General features: G+C 38.0%; 1 protein-coding gene and 1 long non-coding RNA gene across 18 annotated transcripts in view; one reads left to right on the forward strand and one right to left on the reverse strand.

The window, feature by feature from the left end:
* HECW1 (HECT, C2 and WW domain containing E3 ubiquitin protein ligase 1) overlaps nt 1-16,694 on the reverse strand; it is a 203,647-nt gene that overhangs the window by 83,927 nt on the left and 103,026 nt on the right. For all 16 annotated transcript variants that reach the window (XR_004306356.1, XR_004306357.1, XM_032443004.1 and 13 more), the window contains one exon: nt 16,367-16,461. Coding sequence is in view for 14 of the 16 variants with exons in the window: in XM_032443004.1 (XP_032298895.1) it covers nt 16,367-16,461 (95 nt within the window). In the remaining 2 variants the exon portion in view is untranslated. The remainder of the gene's footprint in view (nt 1-16,366; nt 16,462-16,694) is intronic.
* Nucleotides 9,758-16,694, forward strand: part of LOC107309817 — a 29,575-nt gene continuing 22,638 nt past the window's right edge. Inside the window, exons 1-2 of one of the 2 annotated variants that reach the window (XR_001553340.2) lie at nt 9,758-10,901; nt 14,336-14,695. This is a non-coding gene — a long non-coding RNA (uncharacterized LOC107309817). Of the gene's footprint in view, nt 10,902-14,335; nt 14,696-16,694 lie in introns of those variants that run through there. The other variant, XR_004306360.1, reaches the window with a different exon arrangement.

The raw sequence follows: 16,694 nt of genomic DNA on the forward strand, positions 1-16,694 counted from the left end.
AAAACAAAACAAACATACAACAAACAACTTGAGAAATCCTACATTATGACAGTACCTCAACTGTTACTGAGGCAAAACCCTAAGCACATACCTAGAAAATTGTCTAAACTGAAGCTAAGAAACAAAAACTGACAGTTAAAGTATCTTCTGAAGTGCCTTACCCTTCACAAGCCTATTTGAATATATGGAGGAGTAACAAGAACTATAGTCTTGCTCCTGAAAGTAAAGTGGCTCCAGGGTAAACCTCAGGTACTTCTATTCAGTTTCCCTCTATGAAGAGGAAAATATTTTTGGGTAAGAGTGAAACGAGTATGCAGGAATGGAAGAAGCTGTAAACGTTTGTCTGGTGTTGCAGGACAAATGTCCTTTTACGCAGCAGAGTGACCTGTAACAGTGCAACATGCTAGTAAATCACACTCAACACTGCTCTCTATGCTACTCTTTGTGCAGCCCAACTTAATTATTTTAAAAGTCCTGATGACGTGAAACAGAATATGATTTTGTTACATTCTTCTACCACACATAGATACATACACAGATAGCAAATATAAGCAAGTAGTCCTTTTCCAACAACACAGCAGAGAAAAACACAGTTATGCCTTAGTTTTACTATTTTTTAACAGGCTTTACTCTCTAGAAGGGCATTCTAGGACCATGGAACAATATAGACAACGGAATTCAACAAAGCCAAACAAATTCTCTTTTACCATACATAGAAGAAACATTTAGTTTAAGAAATTGTACTCTTCGCTAACAATTACAGCACTTGAGTAGCCACAGCTTCTGCTGCAAAACAGTGGTAACATTTAATGACCATAATCACTATTCTCACATGGGCAAGTATTTCTTACATTTAAAACACTGGAAAAGGCAGTGGCATTAGAAATACCACTGCACTAGCTATTTGTATTAATGTTGAGTTCATATATGATGAACAATATCGATGTGACCTAATGCTCAATTCAATTAAATTCCAGTTTTAAACTATACTGATTAGCATCTAGAATACTTTACACTGACAACATGCATTATTATAGTAGTAGTGTCTAATATAGATTAAATCCTGAGACTGTAAACTTTTAGGGCTCTACACTGGATCATTCTACCTACTAGAATGAGTTAAAAAAAATAAAAATTAGTTATAGTAATTATCAAGTTATACAGAAGGGCTTATGCTTCTCAGCAGCACTATTCAACTTGTATGGAAGATGGAGATCTACCAAGAAAGAAACCTAGAAACTATAATGTGAAGCAGCAAAATATCTTCGGTTTTATGCACCAGTTCTGACAATCAAAAGCACAGATGAAAGCATTGCAAAGAAGAGAAGCTAGTGACCTGTGTTTGATTCAAATCACAAGTGAAAAATAGCCTCAGCTCAGTCCCCAGCTATTCATCAGCAGGAGAAAAAAGAAATAGTGCTAGATGTGTCAGAGCAAAGAACATGGCGCTGCAGAGTTGGGTGAAAAGACAGGACTGACCAGTAACTGCTTGTCCTCTCCTTGCCTCAAGCTCCAGTTCTCTGCTCTCTGCTTTTCAGGAACACTAAATTTGCCTTCATATTTAAAATAAAATAAGCAAGAGTAATAGCCCAAATTCAATGGTCATAAGGAAAAGAAGCTGATGCTTTGTTCTGACTTCTTTCATCATTTTGCATTTTTCAGTTCATCTGAGACATAAGATGGGTCCAGAATTCCCCAGAGAGACACAGAGAAAAGTACCAGTTTCCAATCTGCACTGCTTTCCTATTGTCAGTTTAAATCAGCTTTGAGCTATTATTTAAAACGAGTGTGTACATGGCACAAGTGATAAGAAGATTTTCTTGAAAAATCACTTTCCCATAACATAGCTCTGCTGGCTTTTATTGTTACCCCTTTGATTTCAGTAAATATTAGGACAATCTCCTAAGTGAAAATTGTCTTTCCACAGTAAATGAATATGAGGCACTGTCCCATATTCATGCTTCACATTTTACCATCCTCTCCATAAAGGAAATTGTCTTTAGTGGATTTGTGTGAACATTCCTATTTTCTCCCAGTGCTGACTGGCATTGGTTCAGGAAGAAAACTTGATTAATTAAACACAGAGTTCATAAGTACTTTTTTTCCTCTGTCACTCAACTTCTACTACCCCTTAGGTACACAGGGTGCCATGCAATGTGAGGGGTGAGCTGTGGGAGGAGCAAAAGGAGATCTGAGCTTCATGACTGTCACTGACAAAATTATGACTATAATTCCAAGAACTGCTTTGAAAATCTAGTCCTAATTAGCGGCAGTGCTTCAACTACAGCCCTCACTCTCTTAATAGATTTATCCAGTTCTTGAATGCAATTTATTCCACTTATCCTGTTAGCTCATTAAGCCACTGCGCTGGCACCATAGTATTTTTCTGTTATTTTCATAGTATTATTCTGCAAATCACAAGCAGCCAGTTTCTCCATTAGCAGAGCCTAACTCCCTGCTGGCTTCTCTGCAGTTGCCTTGTGTCCCCAAAGGATTGTGAGCCTACACAGATGTATAGCCTTTCTTCCATGTATAGCAGTTGTGGTCAGTCCTGTTCCAGCCTTGTAATGGAATGCCTCCTCAATGCTATCACCTAATTAATGGGAGAATTTGCTATTCTGGAAATCTAGCAATTGCCATCTGAAAGCAGACAGCTCTTGTCCTAACTTGCAGCAGTGCTTACTGATTATTTATTTTATTTCCAGGAGAGTGAAGTTTTTCATTTGAAAACCTTCTCTCCTGGAAGCCTTTACAGAAGTTAGCAAGAAAGCAAGCAGGTAAATGAATTTCCTTCCTCCCCTTTCCTCCCTCCCTCCCTCCCTTCCCTCCCTCCCTTCCCTCCTTCCCTTCCCTTCCCTTCCCTTCCTTTCTCTTTCTCTTTCTATTTCTCTTTCAATCTCTTTTTTTCTCTCTTTCTTTTTTTCTCTCTTTCTCTTTCTTTCTCTTCCTCTCTTTCTCTCTCTCTCTCTTTCTTTCTCTCTTAATCTCTTTCTCTTTCTTTCTCTCTCTCTCTTTCTCTCTCTCTCTCCTCTTTCTCTCTCTCTCTTTCTCTTTCTCTCCCTCTCTTTCTTTCCCTATTTCTCTCTTTTTCTCTCTTTCTTTCTCTCTTTCTCTCTTTCATTCTCTCTCTTTCTTTCTTATTTCTCTCTTTCTCTCTTTCTCTCTTTCTCTCTTGCTTTCTCTCTTTCTCTCTTGCTTTCACACTTTCTTTCACACTTTCTTTCTTTCTTTCTTTCTTTCTTTCTTTCTTTCTTTCTTTCTTTCTTTCTTTCTTTCTTTCTTTCTTTCTTTCTTTCTTTCTTTCTTTCTCTCTTCTTCCTTCTTGCTTTCTCTTTCTTTCTTTCTTTCTTTCTTTCTTTCTTTCCTGCTTTCATTCCTTCCTTCTTTCTTCCTTCCTTCCTTCCTTGCTTTCTTGCTTTCTCTCTTGCTTTCTCTCTTGCTTTTCTATCGTTCCTCTCTGCTTCTTCTCTCTTGCTTCTCTCTTTCTCTCTTTCTTTCTATCATTCTCTCTTGCTTTCTATCATTCTCTCTTGCTTTCTCTCCTTCTCTCTTGCTTTCTCTCTCCTCTCTCTTTGTTCTTTCTTTTGTCTACTTCTCTTGTTCTTTCTTTTCTTTTTTCCTTTCTTTCTTTCGTTCTTGTCTTTTCTTCTTCTTTCTTTTCTTTCTTTCTTTCTTTCTTTCTTTCTTTCTTTCTTTCTTTCTTCTTTCTTTCTTTCTTTTCTTTCTTTCTTTTCCTGCTTTAACATTCCTCCTTCTTCTTCCTTTCCTTTTCCCCTTCCTTGCTTTCTGTTGTCTCTTCTTGCTTTCTCTCTTGCTTCTATCGTTCTCTCTTGCTTTCTTTCTTTCTCTCTTGCTTTCTCTCTTTCTCTTTCTTTCTTTCTATCATTCTCTCTTGCTTTCTAACATTCTCTCTTGCTTTCTCTCCTTCTTGCTTCTTGCTTTCTCTCTCTCTCTCTTTCGTTCTTTCTTTGTCACTTTCTCTTTTTTCTTTCTTTCTTTCTTACTTTCTCTTTCTTTCTCTCTTGCTTTTTCTCTCTTTCTCTCCTTCTTTCGTCTCCTTCTTTCTCCTCCTTCTTTCTTTCTTTCTTTCTTTCTTCTTTCTTTCTTTCTTTCTTTCTTTCTTTCTTTCTTCTTTCTTCTCTTCTTTCTTTCTTTTCTTTCTTTCTTTCCTTTCTTTTCTCTCTTTGCTCCTCTTTCTTTCTTTCTTTCTTCTTTCTTTCTCTACTTTCTCTCTCTTTTCTGCTCTTTCTTTTCTATCATCTCTCTTGCTTCTATCATTCTGCTCTTGCTTTCTCTCGCATTCTCTCTTGCTTTCTCTACTTTCTCTCGTTCTTTCTTTCTCACTTTCTCTCTTTCTCTCTCTCGTTCTTTCTTTCTTTCTCACTTTCTCTCTCTCTCTCTTCTCTCGTTCTTCTTTCTCACTTTCTCTTTTTCTTTCCTTTCTTCTCTCTTGCTTCTCTCTTGCTTTCTTCTCTTTCCTCTTTCTGTTCTTTCTTTCTCTTTCTGTCCTTTCTTTCTCTCTTTCTTTCTCCCCTCTTTCTTTTCTCTTCTCTCTTTCTCTCTTTGTCTGTCTTTCTTCTCTTCTGTCTTTCTTTTCTCTCTGTCTCCCCTTCTTTCTCTTTCTCTTTCTTACTTTCTTTTTTCTTTCTTCTTTCTTTCTTTCTTTCTTTACTATATAATACTTATCTTATCTTCTTACTATTTTTCTTCTCTTCCTTTCTTCCTTCTTCCTTTCTTTCCTTTCTTCCTTTCTTCCTTTCTTCCTTTCCTTCCTTTCTTTCTTCTTTCTTCTTTCTGTTCTTTCTTTCTTTCTTTCTTTCTTTCTTTCTTTCTTTCTTTCTTTCTTTCTTTCTTTCTTTCTTTCTTTCTTTCTTTCTTTCTTTCTTTTTTCATTTAAAGTGCTACAAATCCTTTCAGCAGATTCTAGATAATGAACCCTGGAAGTTAAACTAAGTTACAGGACAAAGTTGCTGTTTAGTGCTATCAGTATTAATGCAAAGTCCTCTAGAAGGCAATTATCAAAATGTTTATGCCAAAAGGACAGTCAGTGTCTCCAAACTGGCATGAATATACTTCATACTTCCCATGTCAGTAGAAAGCTGTTCTAACATAACAAGAAGCTAAAAGAGGGATGTTATGAGCAACCACTTTCAATTAAAACAAAATCATGGACTGAGGCAACAAATCTGAACCTTTCACAGAGTCCATTATCTTTTTCTTCCTAAATTTTATTAGATTCCCATTTTTCATTGTTTTAACATTTCTGCCTAAAAAATGTCAGCTATCCTTTGGCAGTAGTGGAAAAGCTTTGATTAGAGACTTTGATCTTCCTACAGTCTTTGAAATTCCATTTAAATAAATTCTTAGATTTTCAAATATTTGGACAGTTGTATGAGCATGTGAGATAGGATTTAATATGTGCTTTCTGGGTTGAACACTGGATTACATCTAAGTGACTGTAATTTTTTCATGGTATGTAGCAAACTTTTTGAGATGAGCTTTCTGCAACATAACTCACCAAGCACCCATTTTGGCTCTCTGTGCTATCTGACATCAGAGGGCCTTTAAGCACTAACAAGTCTCTCAGCAAGTTTATAGCAGTCCAAAGAATGCCAGTAGTTTACACCCTACTGTGAAAAATGTTCTTCTACAGAAACACAGGGTTCTTTCCCACTGTCCTTACCTCTGCTCTAGTTAGCTGGGAAGAAGGTTCCTTGAAGTTGCTAAATAACTTGGTGTTCCCAATAGCTACCATTATCCACAACCAAAACAAAACAACAAAAAACGAACAAAAAATTAAGAAAATCTGGGTTTAAGATCAGATTAACATCAGGTAGCAGCCTAATGCACAACAGGATCACGCCTGTAAACTTAACAGGTCTGTACACAGAGTATTAATGTGCTTAAGCACCCTTACAGCAAATAACTGCATATAACAACCTCCAAAGAACAGCTAATATAGCCTCTACAGCACTGGGAGCTTCATCATTTATAAGCAAAACAAGACCAGTAAGCACTGTTTCAATCCCATAATTCAGCAAAAAATTTGCACCTTTAACTGTAGAAATCTCAAGAAAGTTTTCTATTTTACTGTGAACTAAAAACATGTCACTAACACCTTTTCTTTTTGAAGGCATATATGGCGGAAATACCCTAAAATACAATGCATCCATGATGTCTTTACAAGATGGAAAACAATGTTAGAGTGCAGTTTGTTGCTTCAAGGCAAGCTTTAGAAACTTGTTGCACTTCTGATGTAGTTTGGCTGGGACAACAACATAGAAGAGTAATGCTCACGTGTGTGGGAGACACCTATATCATTCAGTTGAGCTATATTTGAGGAAATAGTCTTGCTATCAAGGAGTCTGGATGGGGACTCTGGTTAATCATCCTTCAAGCCATAAAAAAGCAGCAATGCAGTGGACAATGCCCATTCTTCTGAATGAATGCCCCAAATAGCAATTCACTGTGAATACCATTATTTTCATAAGTGAATTATAGACTTTTTACTTTCAGCCTTGGATACTACTTTAGGCAAAATAGAAATGACTACAGAGATTTAATAAGAAGAGAAGTATCTTTGCTACTTCAAATGTCCCTCAGTCTTGCTGAATTACTAATAAAACATTGCACCCCATAGAGCATTTCTTTTTTTTACCCACGATGGTACAGAAAGAATAAAGCTTAAAAGCAAAAAAAACCAAAAACTCATTCTTTTACAGTATCTACAGTTTCTTAATGTAGCCTCATTCAAGCTCAGTGTTTTGGGTGATACATCTGACCCAGTGGAAAGTGACTATACTGTTTCAGTAAACTCATGGTCTTCTCTTTTCTAATTGCCTTCCTTTTCATATTTGATTACTGCAGCTGAGTAGCCACTATTTTGTTTTCCTTAGCTTACTGCTTTGTATAGCAGCAAGCTTTAAAGAGTCAACAGCTTTCTGCAGTGAAGTGTGGGAAAACTTATTGTAATCAAACTGTCACAGATTAACTCATGTTAGAAGGGACTTCCTGAAGTCATCTGGTCCAACCTTTAAGTTAAAATCAGGATCAATCTAGAGGCTGGTCAGGGCCCTGTCCAGTTTTGGTCTGATCCTACAAACTTCTTAGGCAATCTGTCCTGATGGATAACTCCTCTCACAAGGAAGAAGTATTCCAGAAATTTAATAAGAATTTCCCTTGTTGCAATTTGTGCATATTGCCTGCTGTGTTTTCACCATGCTCAATGGGAAGAGCATGCCTCCTGCTTCCCTACAGATTCCCATTGTGTAGTTAAAGGCACCACCAATACCCCATGTAAGACTCCTTAAGACTGCACAAATCTAGCTCTATCTCTCTTGCTCCTCATATATAACAACAATGACTAATCTGAAAGATAAAGAAAATAGGGGTTGTATTCATCCCAAAAAATGACTATGATGGGATGTTATGGCAAAGACATTTGGAGGACACAACTTTTACACATTCCAACTTCTGATAACAGCTGAGTTAAAAACAGAAATCTGGGTACCACAGCTTCATGAAACATTTGCTGCATACCAGATGCAAAAGACTTTTGAATGTAAAATGATTAAATATGACAGATGAATTAAAGAAGTAATAAGACATAATAACAGAAGGAAGTAATAAGACATGCAGACAATTACTATGGCTATCATGTGACCATAACAAAAGATACTGGAAAGTAAGTGGCGAGGAGACACCAGACACGTATTGAACCCATTAACTAAGCAATGGTTTGTGTAATGACCTTCTTGGTGCTGCTGAAATAAAATCACTCCAGTTCACCAACCATCAAGCTTTTAATATCTTCAGTACAGCTCTGTGCTGTACTGTAAGTCTGCTAATTAAACCACTCTGTGTCCACATTTAGAAGTTCATAAAGGACCATACTCAGTAAGGTTGAAGCGGCTTTTTAAAAAAAATTTTATTATTTTATATGCTGTGGCCAGTGATACTGAGGGATGGATCACAAGCTCCACAATCAGTGCTACTTAACTGTGGTCCACAACAGTGCAAGAAGTTGACAATGTTTTAATGCAGACAAACAAGTGGTGTCTTTAACCCTGCCTTCTGTTCTGCCCCCGCTTTCCTCCACATTCCTGCACAACCTCATATTCAGAGTAGCACAGTAGGAAAAACTCATTTTGCTTAATAATTAATTTAATTAATTTAACAGATATTAGTTCTCTTAAGCAAGCTCTTCCCTGTTTAAAACCAGGGCAGTGCCAGAAGTGCGAAATAAAACAGATTTTAAAGTTACCAGGTGCACAAGGATGGTACCACAAGGTACCCCTGCAACTTCCACTTCTGATCACTCAGTTATACTTCAGTGCACTGCACAGGGCAGGCACCTGAACTGCCTTGTTTGTCTTGGCACACAGTGTTTGATACTCTGAAGAATCCTTGGATATACTCATGCTATATGCAAATGATTTATTATTATTATTATAAATGCAGAAAAAGCACCACAGGGTATCTTGGGCCCATTTCCCCTGTCTTTCAAAATCTTTCTGATTTCTGGCACCAAAGTTGTGTTTGTTGCTTGTGTTTGAAACTTCAATCTTTAACTGCAGAGATCCAATACACTATGCCTCATCTTTCATATGAAGAGATCAGGAAATTAGAAAGAATACAAAATTTTAAATATATAAATGTGCTTGAAAGCAGATATTCCTCCTGCCTCAGAACAATAAAAAAGGTCAAACTTTCATGTTGTGATTTACAGGTTGCTGCTCAGGAAATCAATGCTGATGATCGCAAATAATATTATTGTTTGTTCTTCTTCTGCTCAGTTTGTCATTGTTAAGCAATAACACCTGAGCACATACCTCTCTCATAAGTGGTGTCAGTCTATGATAACATAAACTAGTGGTAATAATGGTTTGAACCACACTGAGCTGAAGAAGTTGATATCAAGATAAAAGGGAAAAAGCCACAAGGCACTCAGAACTGCATCACTTATCACTTGTTTAGCTACTGACATATCTGAAATGTGTCCTAATTCAAATAGAGTTTGAAGTGATTGTACTTGCTTATTCTATTTTGTTTCTAAAGACTCTGCTAATTTGGAAGAAAAAATCCTAAACTTCTCCTGTAAAAGCAATGAAATTTCAGCATTTGCTCCACACCTTTAATGAATCAGGACCATAAAAGCCAGTATTATTGAAAAGTACTCAGAAGAGGCCTCAGTGCAAATGAGTTTTCTTAATCAGTGCTAATTAGGATATAGAAAATCATAACCAAAAATGTAATTACATTGAACTACAGGCTCAACTGTGCAACTATTAGAAGGCTGCTCTTGTGATTAAGTATGCTAGAACATAACAGAGCATTGCTAGATCAGGCTGTAAAACACTACCATGGTTTTATAATGAAATAAAACAGAAGGGAAGGAAAGAATTCATGACATTTTTCAACTGTAATAAATGTGTTGAGGGTTGTTCTCACACTAAAAATAATTCTATTTGTATCAAAGGAATTCAAATTCTGCCTGGAAAATCTGTTCTCCAAACACCTGTTAATGAACCATTGCTTCATGTAACAGCTATCATATCACTTTGGTGTTCTGCACCCTGGTACCCAATCCTCAAGTACAGATTTAGGTAGATACTACAATATGAAGTCTTGACAACAATAGACTACAAATGAAAATCTGTCTGGACTGTTCCTAACCATCTCCTTGCTCTCTGTAAGGGAAACGGTTGATCACAGCCTGAGCCTCTAATTAACCACCCGAGGCAAGCAATGAGTCAGCTGTGGGAGCACAAGTGAAGGTAATTCAGCTGTGCTCCTGGAAGGGGTGGAGATTGGCTCTCCTAGATCCCATTTAAGGGCTGACCACCCTTAAATGTACTAAGGTAGCATCTTTTTCTGGAGATTGCTTCTTTTTGGAGTTTTTTGTGGTGAGCCTCAACATAGGCAAGCATCCATCTTGACTGAAAGCCTCAGCATTGGTGAGTCTTTGCTTAGATATCCTCTGGCTATATATTTACTCTAATTACAACTATACCCTTGTATTATTCCAACTGTACACTCTCTTTTTTTACCATCAGCTCTTGAGAACCATTCAAGACAAGTATAAACTGAGCATAAATAGGGCCATGTAACATGAAAGTGCTAATATTTCCCGTATGCACAGTAAAATCTTTCCTGTTCCTTTCTAAGAGACGCTAATATACTTTCAGTTACTTCTCATGAGCCATTACAGCTACTTAACTCCAGACACCATGAAATTGTGATGAAGTTGCTCCCTGTGTATTTACAGAAAACCAATGACACATACAGCTTCCTGTTAAATTGCTTAAGTAACTTCGCAGTAAATTTTATTTCTTTAAATCCAAAGACTTATGTTCTCATGCTGTATTACATATTTAGTGTCAGCCTACAACAGTGACAATGTATGAACACATGAGGTGGGAGGAGTGTGCTCAGCATTGCTAGAACTGTGAATACAAAAACATCAGAAGAAAACAAAAATGTGCAGATACTTTCAACAGATCAGAAGCATATGCAAATAACCTTCCCACAGTTTATGGATGAGGTTTTTTTCAGTATTATTCAACTTCTACAATCAATAGAATGTATTCTCTTACAATAGTTTTTTCTTAGCTTACATACTCTGTCAGACCCTCCTTTACAATGCAAAGAGACTACCTTGGCAGAGAGACCTTTGTTTTTCATTTCTGTAATCTACTCTGCATTCCATGTGAGCAAGTATTGCCAGTTCCAATCATTCCCTCTGTTGCTTTGCCTTTAATTTTTTGTTTCTGATTGACTCCATCTCCTTTACAGGAAATCAAGAGTTGTATACAGGGATATACTGAACAAAGTGCTACTCCTCACCTTGCATTAAAAGGCAGCTGCAACTGGGAGTGCCTCTGGCTACTTCATAACTCAAGGTAATGGAAGAGGACTTTTTTGTTAATTCCTGACAAGTACTGAGTCACCTAACCAGACCCCAAACCTCCAGAAATGATGCTCCTGGTCCCAGAATTGACACAACTCACACTTGTTAAAGACACCTAGCTTTCATTCCTTGCTGATTAATCACCAATAATTAGGATTTACAAACAAAAGATCAGCAGCCTGATTTTGTTTTCCATAATATTTTGTTTTGTTTATAAACTGTAACTGCTGAGCAGTGCAGTAGCCTCTATAAGTTGCTGATACCTCTCCTGTTTCTTAAAGTATAATTATTCTTAAACTCTCAAAATCAAACTGTTGGAATTATTAGATGTAATGAAGCGCCAGAAACACAAGTGATCTTAAAATTCACCTATCACAGAATAAGGCATGAAGTGAAAAAGAACACACAGCTGAGATTTTAAATCCAGTCTTTGGAAAGAAGAGAAAGGTAGCTGCTCTTACATGTACACTATTATAAAATATTGGCTTGTAACACATCTGTGAAAATAAGGCAGAACACTTCATAATCAATCAATTTGCTATGCCCAGCTGAGGCAGCATTTCCACATAAGTACAACACAGAGAAGGTCTGTTCCAATTATTAGCTTCAATTTACAAAGCTTTCCCCGTGATGCTAAGTGTATTTGATGAGAGGCATCATGATCTATGAGACAAAAATGGTGGCAAGAAAGCTCCAGAGATTTGATCAGCTGTGATTATTTGCATCTAATACAGCTAGAGAGCATTTCCAGTTTTGCGAAGACATTTGTCCTGAGGCTAAAACATCAATTCTCCACTTATTGTCTTTTAATTGTGATGTCTCCAATTTATCTTTTTAGGTGATAAACTCTTAGGGGAAAAGATTGTCCTTTTCATTCAGTATACTGCTCTTGTGCCTGCCTTATTTTACACCAAAAGAGCTGTGCTCAGGTTAAATCATTTTCGTAATAACAGATTCCCCCCCATAGCAAGATGTATCTTTCCTATTGCTAGAATTAATTGCTGTAACTTGTTTTTCTACAACAATATCTGATGTAAAGATGAATTCAAGGTTGCATTGTAAGTAACAGAAGAGAAGCAAATACAAGAATGTTCCAGATGCCATAAAAATATTCTTTTCTACTAAGGAAGCTGTTTGGCTCACCCATACCATAGTAATGCTTATGCTTTACAAGTACAAACTAACATGTACAAACCTGCTTTATGGATGTCACTTGTCCAAGTTGTTCCTTTCTGCCATGATTACATTGTCCTAAATTCACATTTAGCTTTCACTGTGTCCAAACTGGTCAAAGCATACAGCTCATGGTTCTCAGATATTTAAGCTTGATGATTCATAAGTGATAAAATGTGACAGGACTTTTCACTGACAAATGAACTGCAGGGCATCCTAGTCAGCAGGCAAGCAGTTCAGATAACTGGGTTAGAGTGTAAGGAGATAAATTCAAATGGAGCAGAACATTCATAATATAAGGAAGGTGAGATGCTACTCAGCCTAAAACATCACTGGTGCTATACAAAGATATCCAGCTAATGGCAATGTTTTGGTTTTTTTTTTTCTTCCCCCTTTGAAAGCAACTTTCCTTTTAACTGTCTGTTAAATACTGCCTCAGCAGCATATGAACAAGAATGGCAACCACTTCTGGCCCCCAGCATAACTGTTTCCAACTTCTTTTGTCATTTTAGTTGCAACTAAGCACAGACAGTGTGGGATTTTTTGATGGTTTTATATTATGGTGTTAGGATCCTGCTGGTTTTTCTGCCTGCAAGGCTCACTGGCAGGATTGGATGCACAGCAGGTGGCCACCCTGCCAGCTGCTGCCAGAATCATGGTAGGTGCCTTGCACCTGCAGACTCAAACAGAACCTGCCTGGGTGGCTGCAGATGCAGATGAGTCTGTGGTAGCAGGGAAAGTGCTGACCCCAGAACGTCACCTGTTCCTACATGCTGCTTTTCTCAGGACACCTGCTCCTGATCTTTTTCACAAGCTATGCCAAATGAGGTTTGTTTTTGGCAAGCATATAAAGTCTTGCTCCCTCTGCCCCTCTAGTGAAAGCTGAGTTTCAGGGTGAATTTGTGATGCCATTACTACATTGGTAAAAACTTACCCCCTTCTAGGCAATGGGCTTTAAAAAATCCTTCAGTGTCTATACTCACAGAAGGATCTCTATGAGATTTTCTCCCTACAAAGCTTCTATTTCTGACAAAACTCTAAGGTCCCATAGTCACTGGTAAAACTCACACTGATTGCACAGGGTAAGTTTTCAGGCACAGACCAGAGGATTCCCTCTTTGAGCTGAAAATATGCGTAAGAACCTGTTCCAGGATCTGAAGTCCCTGCTCTGCAGCTAGGCCATGCCAGCTTGAGAAGCAAGGCTTCGACTGGTGATGTGAGAAATGCCATGCGTGGAATCCCAGGGCAGTGCTCAGAACCACTGGAGCAATGAAAACAACTGAGGGATGTGATGCATCCAGTTTGATCACAGAGGGTCCAGAATGTCAGATCTCACTAGTGTAAGGAGCCTCAGGCCCTCAGACAAGCTATGTGCATGGCACTATGCAGTCAGCACTTAGCTGATCATACTGAGGAACACAAGAAATAAAGCAATCTATCACCTCGCTGCTCAGCCACGCTTAGCTTATCAATTCAAAAAACAGAAGAGAATTAGCTGCCCCTCAGTATACTTTCCTGTGGAGTGACTGCAAAGAGATGGGGAGGGGCTCAGTGACAGGGATAAGGAAAGCTATTCTGTGCTGTCTAGCAGGTGGTGAATGAGCATAGTCAAGTACAAACCAGAAGAGTTGCTACTTCTTAAGGAAAAGAACTTTCTGATAATTTCCCCAAGCCATTATTTGGAAAAAGTGTATTTTAAAACAGATAGGGCAGGTCATTTTGTGATTTCTTTAACCTGTGCTATTAGTGAAATCATAGTCAAAAGAAGTGCAACCACATACAGGCACTCACCAAGTATAATCACCAGTATTTCAGTCCCACTGTCAGCCTATGCAAAGGCACATGAAAGCCCAGAAAAAAGGTAGGGCTGAGCAAATCCTTTCTTTTCCTCATCTATTCAGTGAGGATAACAGCATTTTTGAATGGTGTAGAATGCTGTCAAACTTTCAGATACTTTAGTAATGAGGGCTACACACGCACTGCAAAGAGCCAGATGATGACAGTCAGCTGGGACTGGAGACTGAAAGACCATGCTTAACTAAAAGTCTTCACACATGCAAGAATCAGCCCATTATTTTTCTGTTCAGTCATACCCGACTTTTCACATCTTGGCTTGAATTTTTCTCTTGTGCTCGTAGAGCAGGGTCACCCAGGTTAACACTGCATAATCTTGGTTACTATTCCTTTCTTCTTTTTTTTTTTTTCACTGCTTCATATTTGCCTTACAATGCACCAATTATTTATGTCATTCAGCGAACAACGGAAAGAAAACAACAGAGAAATCAATGATGCATCTACAACACTGCTGGCCTCTCTGATCTGCAAAGACAACCGACAAAGCCAGACTAGCCTGCAACCCAGAAAGGCAAAAAATATCAGAGAAAGATGTGAAAAGAATGCTACTCCCAAGGACAATGGTTTGACCCTCACATAGAACAGTAATGTGACACTACTTAGCACTGCATTTTGTTTTTTCAGTCATATACAGCATACTTAGCTGAAGACCATAACTAGTGTTTCATTTTTCATTTGATCTCTGTGAAGTATTTTACTAAACTGTAATCTTCTTTTAAACACAAAACCTCTTCAGCTGAAAGTGAATGTCTGTTTCATTTTATTTCACATATATGAGCAATGACCTCAACTGAAGAAGTTGGGAAGATTATGTATCTTAGCACAAAGTGCAGGTTGTCTGACATTCTTCTACTAACTTAAACATACTGTCAATAGTTAATAAAGAAACATTAACCCTTCCACACTAAACCGGACAAATCAACTTACATAGTTTAAACTCAGGTCTGAGAAATAGATGCGAATAATGAAAAATAAATATCCTAACCTCTCAGCCTACTGGTATTCACTGCTTTGGTTGGCTGGCTGGGTTTCAGAGAAGACTTGGACTGAATCAGTGACATAGACAGTCCCCCATGAACTGATGGCAATCAAGAAATAAATGGCAAGGTCTGAGTCAACAAAACACTACATGCTGCAGACTATAAAGTGCTTTTCAGCATCCCATAAAATGAAGATGTCCAAGGGAATGTCATGATGTTCCTCTGACCACAGCTGAAAAGAATTCCCCAGGATCCAGAAGTGGTGAATGGACTCATTTTGAGCATGTGAGGAAGGTGTATCAATACACAAGTGCCTTTCATTACTACCAGACACATCAACCGCTACTGAGCATACAGTTTCCAGCTGTTGTTTGCATCAAAAGAAGGTAAACAACAAAAAGTCTCTACATGCATCAAGGGAGAAAAAAACGTAATCCTTTCCAACCCAGATGCAATCAGACAGTCAATATATAGCATGTAAGACTTTTCGGCCTTTCTAGAGTTATTAACTTGGGACCATTCCAAAAAAACCCACAACACAACACCAAATAAATCCATACCAACAAATCAACAACAGAAAAAAACACCCCCAAAACTTTTAGAAGTTAAGCTTCAGGAATGTTCACTGAAACCTACATACAACCATGCGTAAGACTGACCTTTCCTTAGCTCAACTTCCAAAGTAAACAACATCAAGACTCATCCTTCTCTAATGCTAGTTGGACTAGAATTCCTTAGTTCATTCAGGTCTCTTCAAAGATAAGTCTAGCAGGCAAAGTCTGTCAACAAGGCCAGATAATCTCTGGCATTCAGCAAGTCTCTCTTTTAAAAAATGCCCACTCCCAGGGTCACTGAATTTTCAAAAACAAGACAAGGTATGCAACTTCTTAGAGCCAAGTGAGATACAGAGCTTTGCTAAGCTCTAGCAAATCAAAATTGCTCTCAATGAAGCCTCAGCCTGTCAAAAATGATTTTCAGTACTTCGATAGATCAGGGCCTCAATGCTCACTTCTTGTCATTGATGTTGGCTCAGATACAGTGCCATGAAAACATTCATGCCATGGTTTTGTAAAACGCACCTAAGAAAACTGCACTTCTTTTCTCAGCATTTATCGTACTTACAATCCAAGGATCCCTAATAGTTGAGAGATTTTAATCAAGTCTCACAGTACTCAGTAGACAGAAGACAAGAAAAAGAGATACAGCTAGGACATGGGACTGACCCCAGATCACAGAAGTTATCTGTGACAGTTTGAGAGCAGAATCTAAGTTCTTCTGGCTTATAAATACATATCTAAACTGAAAGAATACTCATTCCTCTTAAAAGCAAATATCCTGTTTTATTTTCATACATTATTATACAAAGTTGGCAAAGAAAGCAAGGCACAGAACAGTGATGATAGGGAAAATAAACAGAAAAAAAAAAAGAAAAAAGGCTAGCATAACTTACGGGAGCTGCATTGTTTTTCACTGTGATGCTTGGAGTTGTGGCTCGTAGTGCCCCACTCACACCGTGATAGTATTTGAAGCATATCTTTGTTTCAGCTGAAAAAGATAATTATTTTGGATTAGAAAAATTGCCAGGGAGAAGTTGTACAATTGGTTGCAGCAGATAAGCATGACATGGTTCACTCAAAAGGCTGGCAAACAGCTGAACTTGAACCATGACAGTGGTTCATCTCTGACTGGTAGGCACAACCTCCTGACTATGATCTTCTGCTTACTGGAGTGACATTTACAATTCAACTCCTATGACCTGAAACAGTTTAAATCTCAAC

This window comes from Coturnix japonica, chromosome 2 (assembly GCF_001577835.2).
Source record: "Coturnix japonica isolate 7356 chromosome 2, Coturnix japonica 2.1, whole genome shotgun sequence".
Taxonomy (NCBI): Eukaryota; Metazoa; Chordata; class Aves; order Galliformes; family Phasianidae; genus Coturnix; species Coturnix japonica.